This window comes from Sminthopsis crassicaudata, chromosome 3, assembly GCF_048593235.1.
Source record: "Sminthopsis crassicaudata isolate SCR6 chromosome 3, ASM4859323v1, whole genome shotgun sequence".
Taxonomy (NCBI): domain Eukaryota; kingdom Metazoa; phylum Chordata; class Mammalia; order Dasyuromorphia; family Dasyuridae; genus Sminthopsis; species Sminthopsis crassicaudata.
The window spans coordinates 588,134,399-588,151,702 of NC_133619.1; the positions used below are offsets into that span (position 1 = coordinate 588,134,399).

The window sequence follows — 17,304 nt, forward strand, 5'->3', positions numbered from 1 at the left end:
GAAAGAGTCTAGATTAAGACCAAGAGATTCTCACATAGAGCTGGGATAAAGTAGCTGAAATCCTACCCTTATCAGTGCTTCAAATCTTCAAACACCAATGGATTCCTTTCCACCTATAATTCAAAACCACCACCAGAAGGAAGGGAAAAAACTCAACTTCTTAAGGAAGGTAGAATGAATTGATAAGAAACCTTAAAGCTATGAGAGAAAAAATATATAGCACTACATTTTAAAAAACTACTTTCTGTATAAATATGATCTTTAAAGTAGGGCATAAAATATTATATATATATATATATATATATATGTAAAGTAGGGCATAGAACTAGTAGTCAAATTATGAGTAACTGAAATATATATATCTAAAATGGAAACTTAAATGCAGGAGGGGAACTACAGTTATCAGCTATTTTATGAAAATTATGACTTCAACTGAAAGGGTTCTTTAAAATGACATCATGCAAATCCCCCTTTTTATAGATGAAAAAATGGAGAATCAGAGAGGGGAAGTCACTTTCCCAGTGTAAAAAAGCAAGAGAGTCAGAATTTGAACTCAGGTCTCCTGACCCCAGAGCCAAGCATATTTCATTCAATAGCTCTGTTCTTGAAAAATTATGGGTGTATAAATATTTAAAAATTAAGAAAGCTTAGCATCTAAAAGGGCCATCTAGTCTAATATCTTGCTATCTAGAGCTATCCAGACTGTTTTAAGTTTTTGTAGGTACAGTTCATTACACATAACCGGGCAGGTTGTTCTTTTGGAAACTTTTATGTTACAATGAGCCTAATTGGCCTCCCTGTAATTTCTAGCCCTATGCCCTTGCTCTGTCCTCTGGAACTACACAGGAAAAGCCTCGTCTCTCTTCCAGCCCTAAAGATAGATACTTGGTGGTAACTATTATGTTCTTCTCACACAAGCTAAAACATACCTGGTTTCTTAAGTGTTACTCATATGATAAAGAATACTACTTAAAGACATTTTTAGTAATACTAAAAACCATTCTCTGAATTATGTTTTATAAGCAAAATTTTAGTTTATTTATTTATTTATTTTTTAAATTAGAGTTTCAGGAAATTAAGCTTTTCCATGAAAATACTGAACCCCACCCTTGGAGTTTTTACCTTCTTGTGGTGCTGGGATGACATATGCATTTAATTGAACTTCATTCTCAGGCAAGGTCATCTCCACACTCTCACCTGCAGAAACTATCAACTCCTTTATACCTGAGAAGAAAGCAAATACAATAGAATTAGCAATGAAGCTAATACAGATAAATAGTATTTTTCTTTATTCTGTGGCCAAAGTCCAGAGTCTGTAAAGGAGAAGGCTATGTGACACCTTTCTTACCACTATCTAGTCTCTTTCTAACAGCCTGCATCCAGGTTTCTATCTTCATTATCAGAATTTTCTAATTGTCATGATGTCCTTCCTCTTCCACTCAGCCAATTAAACCTTCACTTATTCTTGAAGGCACAGCCATAATTTTAACTCCTCTTCAAAGGAAAGACTATTCCAGTCTATACTTTCCTTTGAACTTTCCTCTGAACTCTTATAGAAATAAGTCATAGGTCTTTATGGTTTTATATTTCTCTAGTTTTCTTATCTCCCCAATATCATAAGCACCTTGAAGTCTTCTTCCCACCCCTTCCCAAATAGCTCTTAGGTACATGGGAGCAGTTTTATGCTTCTTTACTTGGCTGAGACCTAACACCAAACAAGCTTTGAGGAGTGATGACATTTTGTTTTTATGGTAAATACAAAGCATCTCATCTTACCTCTTATTTGCTTTGGGGAAAATAAAACATACTATGCTATACAGAAATTTTAAGTCTCCTGAGTTTCAGGAGAGAAGAAAAGGTCACCAAAGTGGTTTCTGAGAGAATCCATCTTCTTCACTTACGAGGACAAAAAAACTTTACTTAGGATCATGCAACCTTAGACCTTCACTAAGGACTTCTTCTGGGGTATGGGTTGGACTCACTGCCTTTTGAGGTTTACATTAAGAATTTCAGGTACTTTTCTTGAACACAAGTATCATTTCAGTATTAACTGATTCTGCAAAAACCCTGAAAACAACTTCAGGTTACATCACTACCAAAAGGGAGAGAGAAAGGGTAAGAGAGAAAGAGAAAGAGAAAGAAGGGGAGAGGAAAGAAAGGACAGAGAAAAGAAGGAAGGAAGGAGAAGGAAAGAGAGAAGAGGAAGAAAAGGAGGAGGAAAAGGGAGAAGGGGAAAAAAAAGGGAAGAAACACACACATATACACACTTCCATTTCATTGGCTCTGCTTTTCTCCCCTTTACGCTTATCCAGGGAAAAGATCAGCTCAATTTTCTCTATTAACCATTTCCTCTTAACACTTAAGACCAACACCCCTGAAGAATAAACCCAATGTTGTTAAGGCAACGATCTATGTATAAATCTCTCTTCCTGATGGTTGCTTTAAAAATAAAAATGCTGTCAAAACCATAGAGACAAACATCTGACCTACTACCAGCCTTTTAGATGGCAAGTGGGTGCATGTATCCAACACTCTCTTCCCACCAGGCTCCGTCTGCTTGGTTCCTCTGAACATTACTGAATTTTACAAGAACCTGGTGCTCTTAAGTAGCAGGATAAGATGCACAGTGGAATCTGGCTCATAGAGAGTGAATCTCATAAATTTCCACGTGCTGCAAGCTTGCTGAGCAAAAGGAGCAGGAGGCGCAGGTTATATTTGCTGGAGAGATGCTGACAGAGCTGATGTTTCTCCAGTCTGCAGTATTCAGAAATCAAGCCTTATTCTCTTCACCTTTTTCAAGCCTCTAAAAAGAACAATGCTCAGATTTCTCAGTTTTCTCTTTCCAGGGGGCAAAGAAGCCCTGGCCTGTCTCACCTGGGGTTGATGCCACAGTGGTTGGGAAAGAAGTAGGGGTAGTCTGATGAGTAGGGATGTTATCACGATGGGACAGAATTGGTGGTAAAGAGGTATTGGTGTGATTAATTCCATTTCTTCCTGGCAAAGAACTAGGAGTAGGAATCGAGTCCTCTGAGATTTCAGGCTGTACAGATGTATTGGTCAGCAAACTGAGATTCTCTGTTTTCCCTGTAGCTGTCAGGCTCAGGGTTAAGGGAGTGGAAGAGGTAACCAGATCAGGGGTTACCAGCAGGTTGGAAAATTTCTTGTGAACCTAAAAGAAACACAAAGATTTACCACATAAAAAAGTAAAAGCGATGTAGTTTTTGATTCTTAAAGCAACAGTTCAGATTTTGGTAACCATAGTACTATAAAAGCTCGTTTGTAAGAAGTATGCTTTACATCAGGAATACGTATTTCCAATTCCAAAGCTAAAAAGGAAGATCTTCTGTTTTGATGTTTAGGGGTCATGGGGAAAGGACTACAAGGTAAGATATGGTGGATCAAGGTGAGATAGGATGGTCTGAGGAATTGGGGGTGGGGAGAAGGTGTTTGCTTATGCAGAATTTTCTTGGAATTACAGAGAAAATCCATAAAAACAAACCAATGTAATAAAAAAAAAAAAAGTTCAGAAGCTATCATGGGTAAGTTTTCTTGATATTAATTCTATCCAGTACAGTCTAACAGAATTTGGAAATTAGGGGTGTGGGCTATATTCTCAACAACCCCTCCCCCAATTGAGAAGCAAAGCCAGCTCTAACAATAACTGCCATAATCCAAGATGACAAAAATAATTTCCTTCTTTTCATTGCAAAAATTCCTCCACTACTACCTATTTCCATTTCTAGTGAGAGTCTGAAAGAAACACACAGGATATTTCGGCTAGTTTTATCTGTGCTGTCCATGTGGGGGACATATTTGGTGAAACACATGCTACTCTGGAAACATCTGTTTTATATTTAAAATGATTTACAAAAGAATTCAACATCCAATTCACTTTGACTTTGCAGATCCAATTGTATTAAAATAAAACAAAAACTTACCGCTTTCTAATCAAAATCAAAACAGTAGAAAAGACAACAACTGTCTTCCTACACCCTGCCTCCAGCCTAAGGCATGTTACTGACACTGAGCCCACGCAGTGGCAAAGGCAGCAGGGTTTGGACAAAAACCTGAGATGACCCAGTTCTCCATGAGAATCAGCAACTGAGAAACACAGCAGGGCACAGCTTAACGTTGGTGGATGAGGCGCTCTCTCTGCTCAATGTCTCCCTGAAGAGATGCACTTGATGGAAGGGTAGGGAAGTCGTAACATGGCTTTCATGCTTACTCTTATTAATTAATGGCTGGTCAATGTTAAGGTCTTTTTTGCGGATACCACTCCATCTTTCTCTGCTACCCAATGTGTGAAGAGGCCACATCTAAATGAATACAAACCAGTATAGGCCTATCCTGCTGTTCTAAGGCCTATCTTCCATACAACTCAACAGATAAACATTCTGACTCATTTCAAGAAGTATGCCAACCCAGGTAAACAGATTTAAGAACAAACTTCTTAGATTACCCAAGAATGAAGAGAAGGAAAGAAGTACTGGGTTTAAGGAAGAATAAAAAAGGAAGTTGAGGAAATAGCTAGATTGTTCAGAGTTTTTGGTGATAAAATCAGCACTCCTATATACTTAAAGTATGAATATGGGGGAAAAGTGATCCAAAGCTAATTAATAAAGGCGAAAAACCAAACAAAACTGATATAAAGAGATTAAAAATTTATATGGAAAGAATAGAAAGAAAAAAGAATGAAAACAAACTATTTTTTTGCCTGAGATCTTCAAGAGTTTGCTATTCTTCCCATTCAACACACCCTTTTTGTCAAGATTTAAGAGAATTTTAAAAATATAATATGATAGAATATTTTTGAAGGTTGGTCCTTGATCAGTCTATACTTAGTAATAACATGAGCTTGGTAGAGTGTCATTAATTTTTTCAGCTCCCAATTTCAGAGAAAGCTGAGAAAAAGAAAAAAAGAAAGACAGACAGACAGAAACAGAGAAAAAGAAAGAAAGAGGGAGACAGAAAGAAAGTGAGAGGGAGAATGTGTATGAGTGCGTGCAGCTGGCCTAGTTTTTGTGAGGAGTCAAGGACTGGAAATTCATTCTTTAATGGAAAGGATAGCAGAGAGATATTTGATTGCCCTAGTTCAGTTATTTTTTCACTTATTTGTCTTACAAGCAGCCACTGGCTTCATAGAGAATGGAAATGATGTGCCTTTAAAATGAAGAGGCAGCAGTGATCAAGGTAGATGAGAGAAAAGCAACAGATTTCTTGAAAGCCAAACTACAGATGAGGAAAACTTTTACTTTGGACCTTCATTTCCTGAGCTCAAAAACAGTTATTCATCCTTTGCATAAAAGGTGATTAATTTTGCAGCAATCACCCAAGGGCTAAGTTACTTGTACACAAGATAATAGTTCCTAATCTGTACTACTTTATTGTCCACCTGCCAAAATTCTGGAAGAGGAAGTGAGGGAAGACTCAAAACTTAAGGAATGTTAAGGATGGCTTTAAAATAACAGCCAAAGCTACAAAGGGAGAAGAGAAAAATATAATAGCTCTACAGATATTCCTTCCCATTTCTAGAATTACAGAATGCTCACTAAATCTGTTTTTTGGCATAGGAGAGATAACAAAACTCAACTGTTTTTGAGGTTATATAATATATATATATAAATGAAAGTTACAAATTTTAAAAGAGATATTTTCATTCAAAGGAATGAAAAACAAATTCTGACTATGCAGCATCTTTGTTATTCTGCAGATATTGCACAGATAAATAATGGAGATTTATGTCAAGTTTTTTCTGCACTAGATACAGAGAACTGTAGAAATTGGCTCCATTTACTAGCTGGCTATCACTAATTAGCACTGCATAAAGTCTTTTCCTTTCCTTTCCTTTTCATATTAAGTGTGGATTTGACCTCGAATACCCTCTCTCAAAAGAAGTTATTCTTGAGATGACATTCTCAAGTGTTAGCCATTCTGCAAGCAACCTGTGACCTGATATATTAAACCTAATGCTTCTTCTGCAAACTTGCAATAATAGCTCTAAGCATTTTCTTAATATTTGCTTTGGGGGTAAGAGATTTGCTCTTTTCCTAGACTCTACAAAATGCTAAATGAAAGCTGAGTAGAGGAAGAAGAGGAATAAACCAAGACAAACCACAGCAAAAAACAAGACAAAGTAATCAAAGGGGAATGAGTCACTCTTTTAAAGCATATAACTGGAAAGAACAAATATTGAGAAGCAGATTAATCTCTACTGGTAGCATTTTCCTTTGCATACAGCCCTCAGTGGGTATTCAAGGCAGAAAACGTTTGGCTAGGGTCCATATCCTGTTCCCCAGCCCTGCAGAGCATGTCTCAATCTGCAGTATCAGGCGTGGCTTATTCAGATTGGAATAGAAGTTACCTCATCGAGAATGTAAATACATAAGAGATAGGGAGGAGGGGGTTGCTTAGGGAGAGAAAGAAACTGCAGCAACAGCAAGTGTTTTCAATCTGGCAGAAAACATTGCAGAAGCATAGATGGAGACTACCACCCACATCCTAGCACCTACCTGTGGCCAAAAAACAACTAGGGCTGAATAATTAGCAGGGATTTTTTTGGGAGGGAGGGGATTGTTTTTTTTTTTTTTTTCCCCCACATACAATAGCTTTGGGATGATAAGAACTGTCTTTCCTCTTAGAAATGGGTCTTAGAAATCAAAATTATATAAGAGATTAAATCTCTTGGAAAGGGAAAGAGGAGAATATAGATATAAAAACAAAATAAATCAATAAAATTTATTTGATTAAAAAAGTGGTTCTCTTAGTTAAAATAACCCTTTTGGGAAGCAATAGTCATGAAAAACTGGTTAGCTTTAGACACTATACAACTCCTTGGTATAAGAATACTGTTCTCTACTACCAGCCACAGACATGTATATATGCATGTCAGGGGTCAGACCAATTTCATGGATATTCTCAGTTTCTTCCTCAAAAGGTATTAATCTTTCTCTCTCGCTATTCTTACCTCTGCAGAGCTGGGATTTGGACTCCCTGGATCCCTGGAGTTATTTACTTCAGAATGCATCGTACTGTCTGCTGAGGAGATGTTATCTTGGACTGGGAGGATGTGTGATTCAGTCTTAAGAGTCTCTGGAATTTTCTGGTTGGTTTGATTTGACCCCCTCTCACTAGTGAATTCAGTTACTGCTTCTATAAATGACCCATTGCTAGAATCATTGGAAAGGTCTCTTTGCTGAGATTTCTTTTTGGAACTCAGCTGGCCCTTAGGAGAGGATGATTTCTCTAAGAGCGGCTCATAACTGGATGATCTCTGGGTCCTCTGTAGTGTTCTGCTCCACCCTAGGCCTAGAAGACGCACTGCATCTGTTTCAGGTAGGAAATTCAAATTTTCTGCAGTTTGCACTTTACGTAAATACACCAACATGGAGTGAGAAGTATCTGTCCTGGAGACCTGGCAGCTTTGGGGATCACTGCAGTTCACCTTCATGCACAGATTTTCCAACCACCAAAAGACATGGCAATTATGATCCTGGCAGCAGGCAGCCCAACATGACTGTAGAGAATGCGCTCCTTCCAGAAGTTTGAGGTGATTTTCTCCCCAAGACCGCAAGCTGACCCCAAGTTGAGTGTTCCCCAGATGGCACCTACTCCCACTGGCATCTGAGAACAAAGAACAAACACATTTTGAAATAATATAAAAACAGAAACTACTGCTCAGTGAGAGCTGTGAGCATCAACAACCTTTAAGTCTATTTTGAAGACTAATTTTTTAAGAGGGTAAACGAGCTGTCTAGGGCATAAAGTAGAATGGGAAAAGGGATGTTTTAGTTCTGAAGAAATTATTTGAAGTCTTTCTACCCATTCACTGAGGGTTCCCCTCTTCCTCATTAGGCCAGTCTATATATTTTTGATGAATCATGAAAAAATCTTAACGAGGTATAATAAGGACCTACATTTGACAGTAGTCATATAAGCTGCTAAAAGATCAGTGAGCTAAGTGAACATAGTCTTTTGATAATGACAGCATAAAACATTATTTTAAGTAGTAGTTCTGGCTCTTTGTCCCCTCAACTTTTCCACAGTTTTTCTAACCTGTCACTTGAATTGCTGTAGTGATCATATTCCTTGCTATCTCAATGAGTGTAGGAGAGACTGGAAGGAGGGAGAGAATTTGGAATTCAAAACTTTGAAAGGATGAGCACCAAAAATAAATAAATTAGTAAAAGGAAATATTCTTTTGTTTTGTAAAATCATCACTGTGAACAAGTTCTTCAAAGAATCCAACCATGTGTCTCTGACATGTCAGGAGAAGGATTCTGCCAAAATGACTTTCCCGATCAGAAACTAAGGCATGGAGTTAAGCACTGGAAAGGCAATCTGGCATAATGGATAGAGCAGTCTTCATATACCAGCAATGTGACCCTTGCAACTTAAAGCCTGTTGTGACCCTACATAGTTCTCTTAAGACAATAAGGTCTCAAAGGAAGAGGAAGTTTCTCCCAAGAAGATTTCTACAAAGAGGTAAGTTACAAAGCCCGTCAAAACCAAACCAAACTATCCTAATGTTTTACAGTTAACTCATATATTTGGGTCTCCAGCTCTAGCTTATTCTTAGACTGCTGAATTGGCAAGTACCAATTCTCTAAAGAGGTGCCTGATTCTTTCTACTGTAGGGAATGCATATTCAATTCACATTTTTTGGTAAAGATAAACTACAGTTGGGACCAGCTTCACTTAGGAAAGCAAGGGCTCCACAAACATCAAAAATTTGCAATTTCTCAATTTCTACTGAATAATTATTAAAAGGAAATTTTTCTTGTTCTGAACTTAAATACCTCCCAAAAAAGAGAATTTCTATACATGCCAAAGAACACAGAGGATTCTCTATGATCTGTGAATCTACACATGTTTTTTAAAGTATATAACAAATATCAATACTATATAACAAATTCCATGTTACTTTCAAAACTATCTTGTCTGTACTTTCTTCTGAACTTCCTTCATTCTCTTTTATGCATTTTTAAATGTAACACTCTTTTTTGAGGGGGGTGGAGGAGGAGAGAAGGGAAGAATCACTATTATCAAACCTCTCTCCCAATTAAAAACTGAAAGAAAAAATCCCAGCAATGTAATAACAAGCATTCAAAAAAACAAACAAAACCAAAAACACTAATCCATCTAGTGCTCATACTCAAATATATATATCTTTGCATTTTGTGTCCATCACTTCTCTTATGAGATAGGTAATACACTTCAATATAGGTTCTCAGGAGATACTGCAATGTAGAGTTCTCAAGCCTTTATAATGTTGGTGTTCTTATATAAATTGTACTGGTTCTTCTCACTCTGCTCTGCATCTATCTTCCCAGTATTCTCTGAAACTTGACTCTATAATCAAATTCTTAGGGCACTAATATTATCCTGTCAAATCTATACACCACAATCCATTCAGCCATTTCCCAACTGTCTCAGAGGCAATCTAAAGCTTGTAACCATTCCCATTCTGGTATTATCCTTCCTTATAAACTCTACCCTTACCCTGCTGAGCTGGATATAATTCTATACCAAATAATTCATATGTGCGTTTATGTTTATATGCTTTCAACATTTCTGTCTTTTTTAGGTAAAAATGAAGTTCATTTTTACCTCTGCATCCAATAACAAGAACACCAAATTACATACTCTTCCTCTTTTCTAAGCTAGTATACTCCTTTTCCCTATAAGAACCCTCAGAGCAGAACCAATCTACCTGTAGGATCCCTGTTTTTCTTTTTTAACTTCTTCAATACCCTTTGAGGACATTAAGGTCTAGAAGGTATACTGGTTTCTTCTCTCTCTATTTGAGAAATTATTAACCTTTTTAAATTTTATAGACCTCTTTGACAATACAGTGAAATTTTAATTTATTTGAACCTTTAAATGCAAAAATAAAACATATGGGATTATAAAGGAAACCTAACTACATTGAAATGCAATTATCTAAATTTTAAAAAGTTCATAGACCTAGGCTAAGAATCCTTGTTTAATATATTTAAAGTATGAGCACTCTATTATTATACAACTCTTTCCAATTTTTCAAATAAATTCTTTTTTTTTAATTTAATTTTTATTTTATTTTATAATTTTTTTTTTGACAGTACATATGCATGGGTAATTTTTTATAACATTATCCCTTGCACTTACTTCTGTTCAGATTTTTTCCCTTCCTCCCCCAACCCCCTCTCCCAGATAGCAGGCAGTCTTATACATGTTAAATATATTACAGTATATTCTAGATACAATATATGTGTGTAGAACCAAATTTCTTGTTGCACAGGAAGAATTGGATTCAGAAGGTAAAAATAACAGTTTACACTCATTTCCCAGTGTTCCTTTTCTGGATGTAGCTGATTCTGTCCATCATTAATCAATTGGAATTGGATTAGCTCTTCTCTATATTGAAGATATCCACTTCCATCAGAATACATCCTCGTACAGTATCATTGTTGAAGTGTAAAATGGTCTTCTGGTTCTGCTCGTTTCACTCAGCATCAGTTGATGTAAGTCTCTCCAAGCCTCTCTGTATTTCTCCTGTTGGTCATTTCTTATAGAACAATAATATTCCATAACATTCATATACCATAATTTACCCAACCATTCTCCAATTGATGGACATCCATTCATCTTCCAGCTTCTAGCCACTATGAAAAGAGCTGCCACAAACATTTTGGCACATACAGGTCCCTTTCCCTTCTTTAGTAGTTCCTTGGGATATAAGCCCAGTAGTAGTATGGCTGGGTCAAAGGGTATGCACATTTTGATAATTTTTTGGGCATAGTTCCAGATTGCTCTCCAGAATGGTTGGATTATTTCACAACTCCACCAACAATGCATCAGTGTCCCAGTTTTCCCACAGCCCCTCCAACATTCATTATTATTTGTTCCTGTCATCTTAGACAATCTGACAGGTGTGTAGTGGTATCTCAGAGTTGTCTTAATCAAATAAATTCTTAAAAACCCTTTCTCTGGTTTTTAATGTTTGAATTTCATAAGTTCCTATTCAGCTTTTTTTTTTTTTTTTTTTTTTTTAAATCACAGTTGAAAATACACCAATCTATTAAAGGAATATTTTTGCTCCTGTAAGATTTTGCAAGGTCTGTTACTTCTGATAGTAAGCTTATCTCTTTTGCCTTTTTAGAATGTCATATTTCAAGATTTTCCCTTATTTATAACAGAAGTTACAGGTTATGTGAGATTTGACAATGGTTTCTTAATACTTTTAGTGCTTCTTAAGATAGTTGCAGTATTTTATTTTTTATTATATTTTTTCTGACATCAAAGCTTTGGATTTTGGTTGACTTTTCTTTTTGGGATTTGAGGCAATACTCAGTAGAGTCTATATCTTTACAATTGCCCTCTGGTTCTAAAAGATCTAAGTAGTTATGATTTACTGAAATAAAAATTTGGGGAAAAATCATGGTTTTCAGAGAGTCGAATGATTTTTAAACCATTTAAATACTTGACTTGTTTTTTATCCCATTTTTTAAAAAATCAATTTTATGTTTTTATCATGTTTTTAAATTTTTATTTTTTTCAGTTCTGTTTCTCTCCCCCCCCAATTACTTCCCTCACCTATAGAGAAGGTAAGGAATACAACATCCACTATACCTATACTTTGACACTATCAGCTCTCTATCTGGATTGGAATAGCATTTTATATCATGAATCCTTTGTGATCATTGTATTGATCAAAGTTACTCAGTCTTTTATAAATGATAATCTTTACAAAATTGCCATTACTATGTAAACTGTTCTTTGCATCACTTCATGCAAGTCTTCCTAAGTTTTTCTGAAACTATCTCTTTATTATTTCTTACAACAAAATATATTCCATTTAAGTTCAAATGCAATAACTTGTTCTGCCACTCCCCACTTTATGAGTAATCCCTTAATTTCCTATTTTTTGCCATCACAAAAAGAACTGCTTTAAGTATTTTTGTACTTATAGATGCTCTTCCTTTTCCTCTGTTCTTCTTGGGAGTATTACCAAGTCAAAGGATATATACAGATTTAAGGAACAGCTTCAAATTTCAAAACCATCCACATGGTTTGGGAAGAAAATATAAGCTATCCACAAGATCTGAGGGGAGATCAGAGCAACTGCCATTTTGTCCCAGGCACCATCTGGAAAAATGGAGGACCTGTGTCTCCATCTCAAGTCTCAAACAGTTTACTGTCAATTAAAAAATTTGAGGGCTCCAAGAAAACAAATTTGAATATTGGAAAGTTTCTTTTTTCCCCATAACTTTTTATTTCCAAAATACAAAGACAGTTTTCAACATTTATCCTTGCAAAACCTTGTGTTTCAAAATTTTCTCCCTTCTCCTCAACCCCTCTCCCCTAGAAAGCAAGTAATCCAATATAGGTTAAATATGTGCAATTGTTCTAAACATATTTCCACATTTATCATGCTGCACAAGAAAAAATCAGATCAAAAAGAAAAAAAAGAGAGAAAGAAAAAACAAGCAAACAATAACCAAAAAAGGTGAAAATGCTATGCTTTGATCCATATTCAGTTCCCATAGACCTCTTTCTGGATGGTTCTCTCCATCACAAGTCTTTTGGAATTGACCTGAATCATCTCATTGTTGAAAAGAACAACGTCCATCAGAATTGATCATCATATAATCTTGCTGCTGCTGTATATAATGATTTCCTGGTTCTGCTCATTTCACTTGGCATCAGTTCATGTGAGTCTCTCCAGACGTCTCTGAAATCATCCTGCTGGTCATTTCTTACAGAACAGTAATATTCTATAACATACATACACCATAATTTAGTTAGCCATTCTCCAACTGATGGGTATTCACTCAGTTTCCAGTTTCTTGCCACTACAAAAAGGGCTGCTACAAACATTTTTACACATACAGATCCCTTTCCCTCCTTTAAAATCTCTTTGAGATATAAGCCCAGTAGAAACACTGCTGAGCCAAAGGGCATGTGCAGTTTGATAGCCCTTTGTAGAGGCCTACACTTTTGAAAAAAAAAAATAAAAAAATAAATTGGCATTTAAAAGGTTTCTCCCAAAAACATAGTTTTAAATTTGTGTGAGTTTAAATTGGGAATCTGATTCTAAATTGTATGAAAAATCATTATTAACTGGTGTATGCTAAAATTGTGAACTTATCTGGGTATAAGATCTTATAAATATGTGTGCATTAGTCCTTACTATTGAAGTATTACTACTGGAAATTTAAATCTGCATTTGATTTAATTTTAAGCTAAAAACTGGTATTAAACAAAGTCCTTCATAACTTACTCAAAGAGGTCACGTGTTTGTATCTCCTCTAATTAGATGAAATATAGTTAAGATGTTATATTGCTGTCTAAATTGTATATAGTGCAATTTCTGAAAATTGTATATTTAAAAATTCTGGGAACCCAGCTGAACATGTAGTATGAGTTTTGTGAAATCTCACCCAAAAAACTATTTAGCTATAGCCTATCTTCTAAATTTTAAGATCATCTTTTAAAATAATGTTTAAATAATCTTGTTTTCACTCTTGAACAAAGACAGAGATCAAAGAGACAGAAGGGAAAAGTATAAAATTCCCTAATACAGGTGAAAAAGTCTTGATATCTCTTTACCTTTCAATTTCTGAAAATTCTTGATTAGGATTTTTGGGAGTTAATCTGGAATTGAAGATTGAAAATTGTACACTAAATATTTGCATAATTTCATGGTTTTATTTTCAATCAGTTAGTCTTGCAATATGAGGACATAAATCTACCATTCTCCCCCTCACTGAGTGGACAGGGAAATGACTGATCCTTAGCCATGGCCTGAGTCCTTGCCCCACCACAATGGTTGGGGGAAGTGGAAACAATCCCACTCACTAGTGTTCAGTGCCTCTTTCCCTTCTCCACCTTTCTCCCCCCCTCCCATGCTGGTTAAGTGAAATGTCTTCATTGATTGCTTCCATTATTTAAAGGAATAGCTCTCATCTCAAGTCTAGTTATTTTCTTAAGAGTAAAATTGTGCTGAACATCTACTTAGATAAGATTCCATATCAAGAGTTCTACTGCTTAGTAATAACAAAGAAACTTTTAAGAAAAGTTTGTTAGATATTTTTATTTCATTAACTCCATGCTCTCTGAAAACGGTATTTCAAAATCCATTACTTCTACCATGGTTTCCATCTGTCTTCAGCAAATTATTAAACATTTATTTAGTGCATCATAGTCTCATGACCTGTACGATCTGTAGCTTTCTTAAAATGCCTAAAGAAATATTTTTACCTGACAGTTGTGGCTGTGCCCTGCAACTAGTTTTGGCTGTGCATGCAAAGGGTGCACAGCACTGGGGAAATGAAATTCTCTCTCTTCATCTGCATGTGAAAAGAAGGCATGGCATGAAAATGCCTACAACCATATTAGCCTTAATTATAATGATCTGTAAGACTTCTTTCTAGATCTGAGGCCTCTCATGTAGGACTTGGCAATCTGAGAAAATTTGTTGGAAATTATAATAATATTATTTTTTAAAGTTTGAATCCAGGTATGGATGATGGACCAATAAGTCAGAAAACCCACCATGTCTGTTTGTTTGTTTTTCCCCTAAGGCTGGGGTTAAGTGACTTGCCCAGGGTCACACAGCCAGGAAGTGTTAAGTGTCTGAGACCAGATTTGAACTCGGGTCCTCCTGAATTCAGGGCTGCTGCTCTTTCCACTGCGCCACCTAGCTGCCCCGGAAAACCCACCATGTCAGAGAAATGCCACAGATTTTCAGAAAATAGAGATTTGTTTGTTTGCATCTGGGTACAAAAAGGAGTTTGAAGGATGGCCTTTTGAGCTCCACTCGAGGTCAGACCCTTCCATCTTTTTTTTCCAGATGTGTTCCTTTCTATAGGAATGATTCCCCCCTACTCCCAAGTTTGCCAATGTGGTGGGTTTATGACATGCGCTCATTTGTGATTCATACCTTCAGTCAAACAGAACAAAGGATGCTCTGACCTGTTGTAATCAAGTCCTTAATTTTTGTCTCTCACAGCTAATTTCTAAATTCAGAGCAATTGTTTAAAAGCCATGAGTAAAATGCAAGTATGTAAGATCTTGCTGTTTTCTTATCTGAAAACATATAGTCATTAGGTGAATGACTATTTTCCATTTTGAGATAGGTAAACATTTGGCCTAATCATCTGCCTGTTACTAGAGATATATTTTACGAGAAATATGTTTACCAAGATCTTTACATCTCTCAAAATGTAAGAACATTCAGTGATCAATGCAACCGTTTGTGAGATTCAGCTGCTGCTCTCATGCAGTATGACTTAAGAGTAGAGAATTTGAGTGCAAACTAAAAACTCTCCTTAGGAGATATAACTTAAAATAGAGTTTTTTGCTACATCAACGTGGAAGTCAATCTTAAGCCAATGTGGCAGAAACGTAACAACATATACTGTGTCTTTTTATAAACAACTTATTTGATAGACCAAAGCAATGTAGCCATAAAAAAGGGGCTGGCCAATCCATATTGACCTCTCCCAGTCCATTCTACAATAGACCTTGGCAAAGAGGGGATATACTCTTCCCCACTCTGGATAGTTTTAAACATTCTCAAGCCAGCTTCTAATCCCGGAGACAAGCCAGTGGAAACTTCTCTTAGGTCTTCACCAAACTACAAAGCATGCCCTTCAGTCTCCTGTGAAATCTAATCTCACTAGTTACAAACTAGGAGAAACTATTAGGCAGGATTATCAGACATGTCCAACATCGGAATCCTGAAAATGCCATTAATCCCCCTTCTTCAAAAGAAGAATACTTGTCTAGGAAAAGATTGGCAGAGATTTTACACATTTGCCACAAGGGAGAGGTTTGAGCTGATCTCTGTCTCAATGTCCTGCTTCTTGACAGGTAATATTCAAATCAAGCTCCACAGCCACAGAATAAACTAAAACCTGATAAGGAAGGGATAAATGTCTCAGTCTGGTGGGATCCTCCCTTCTGAAAACTGGCAAGTTAAATCCTAAAAGGGATTAGCACCTAAAAAAGTTAGCTATAAAGAGAGACACTCCTCTCATTCCCCCACTATGTCTCCTGGTAACTTTCTCCTTCTTATAGCTAACTCTTGTAGGAGGCTAAATCTCTTTTAGGATTTAACCTTTAAGGGCATAGTCCCACCTCATGTAGCATTCCTTTTCTCTTGGTTAATTGTGAGTTCCAAAAGAGAACTTGTCCTTCCTACTGTTAATTGTTAAAACCCCTTTCCTTGCAACTGTAGCTCTCCAAGTCTATTTCATATTTACCATTCCTGGTGTCTTCATTTTGCTTGAACTTTTTCTAAATAAGCCTATCTTTTGCCAAAAAGAATAACCATCATGAAAAATTTTTTTTTGGTGAATTCTTTACATGACCAAACTCCAACATTTGGTGCTTACATTAATCTCAACACTTGGTGCTTAATCTCAAATATATCATTTGGAACTAGAAATTGCTCTCCTAACTCATATCACAGGGATCCCATTTCTTGGACAAAATTTCTCTTATAAGCTAATTCTTCCATAGTTTTTATTAAACTTTTCACTTGATTACTTCATTTCTCCTGTTTACTTATGAAGTCCCTGTGAAAAATCCACATTTTCTTTTGAATAGTTGCTCAAGTTTTAATGGAGTTGCTATCTCTTTTTTGGAAATCTAGAAATTTGCAGTAATTTTTGATATTGGCTAGTATATTCTTAGATTTACTCATCAAGCCAGCTTTGGTTCCTAAATTGAAGCTTTGTGCCAGAGCCAAGCTCTAGTACCTTCCAAGTTTGGGGTGGGGTAGTTAGCTATGCTTGATTTTGCCCTGATTTCTTTGGGTTCTTGAATTAGACTCCATGAAATAAAGTTGGGCCCTTTGAGTTTCAGAGCATGGGATATTGAGAGTCCTCTCTGGCACCTCAGGACAGGATGTTAGGAACCTCAGAGCCCTTGGACCTGTTAGCCACCACTGCTTTCCTGTATTCCCAAGGTCCCCACTGTGGACCTTTCTCTACTCTGGCTGCCAGAGCTTTTTGGGATACAGGAATCACTGGCTCTCCATCCAGATTTTTGGCTCTGCTTGTGGACTCCCTTTCCTACAGCCCTTAGGTTTCTTCTAGCTTTGTATAAAGTTTTGAGGCAGATTAAGTAGCTTACTATATAGTTTTTCATTAGATCTCTTGATCATTTTTCAGTATAGTGTCAACTTTTGGGTTTTGTTGAAGCAGGAATGTGGCTGAGGAAACTTCTTCCATTCTAATACTCCTCTTGGCCAGAAGTTTCTATTAGAAAACTCAGATAAAGGAGTTGGAGGGGTAAGGCATAATTTTACTTTAGTTTTAC

The 17,304-nt window shown here is 36.4% G+C and overlaps 1 protein-coding gene across 1 annotated transcript in view; it reads right to left on the bottom strand.

Annotated features, from left to right (window-relative positions):
* Nucleotides 1-17,304, bottom strand: part of KIAA0319L (KIAA0319 like) — an 88,134-nt gene that overhangs the window by 44,667 nt on the left and 26,163 nt on the right. Inside the window, exons 3-5 of the mRNA XM_074305097.1 lie at nucleotides 6,965-7,620; nucleotides 2,875-3,169; nucleotides 1,123-1,224 (exon numbers count right to left, since the gene is read on the bottom strand). Of these exons, the coding sequence (XP_074161198.1) occupies nucleotides 1,123-1,224; nucleotides 2,875-3,169; nucleotides 6,965-7,620 (1,053 nt within the window). The remainder of the gene's footprint in view (nucleotides 1-1,122; nucleotides 1,225-2,874; nucleotides 3,170-6,964; nucleotides 7,621-17,304) is intronic.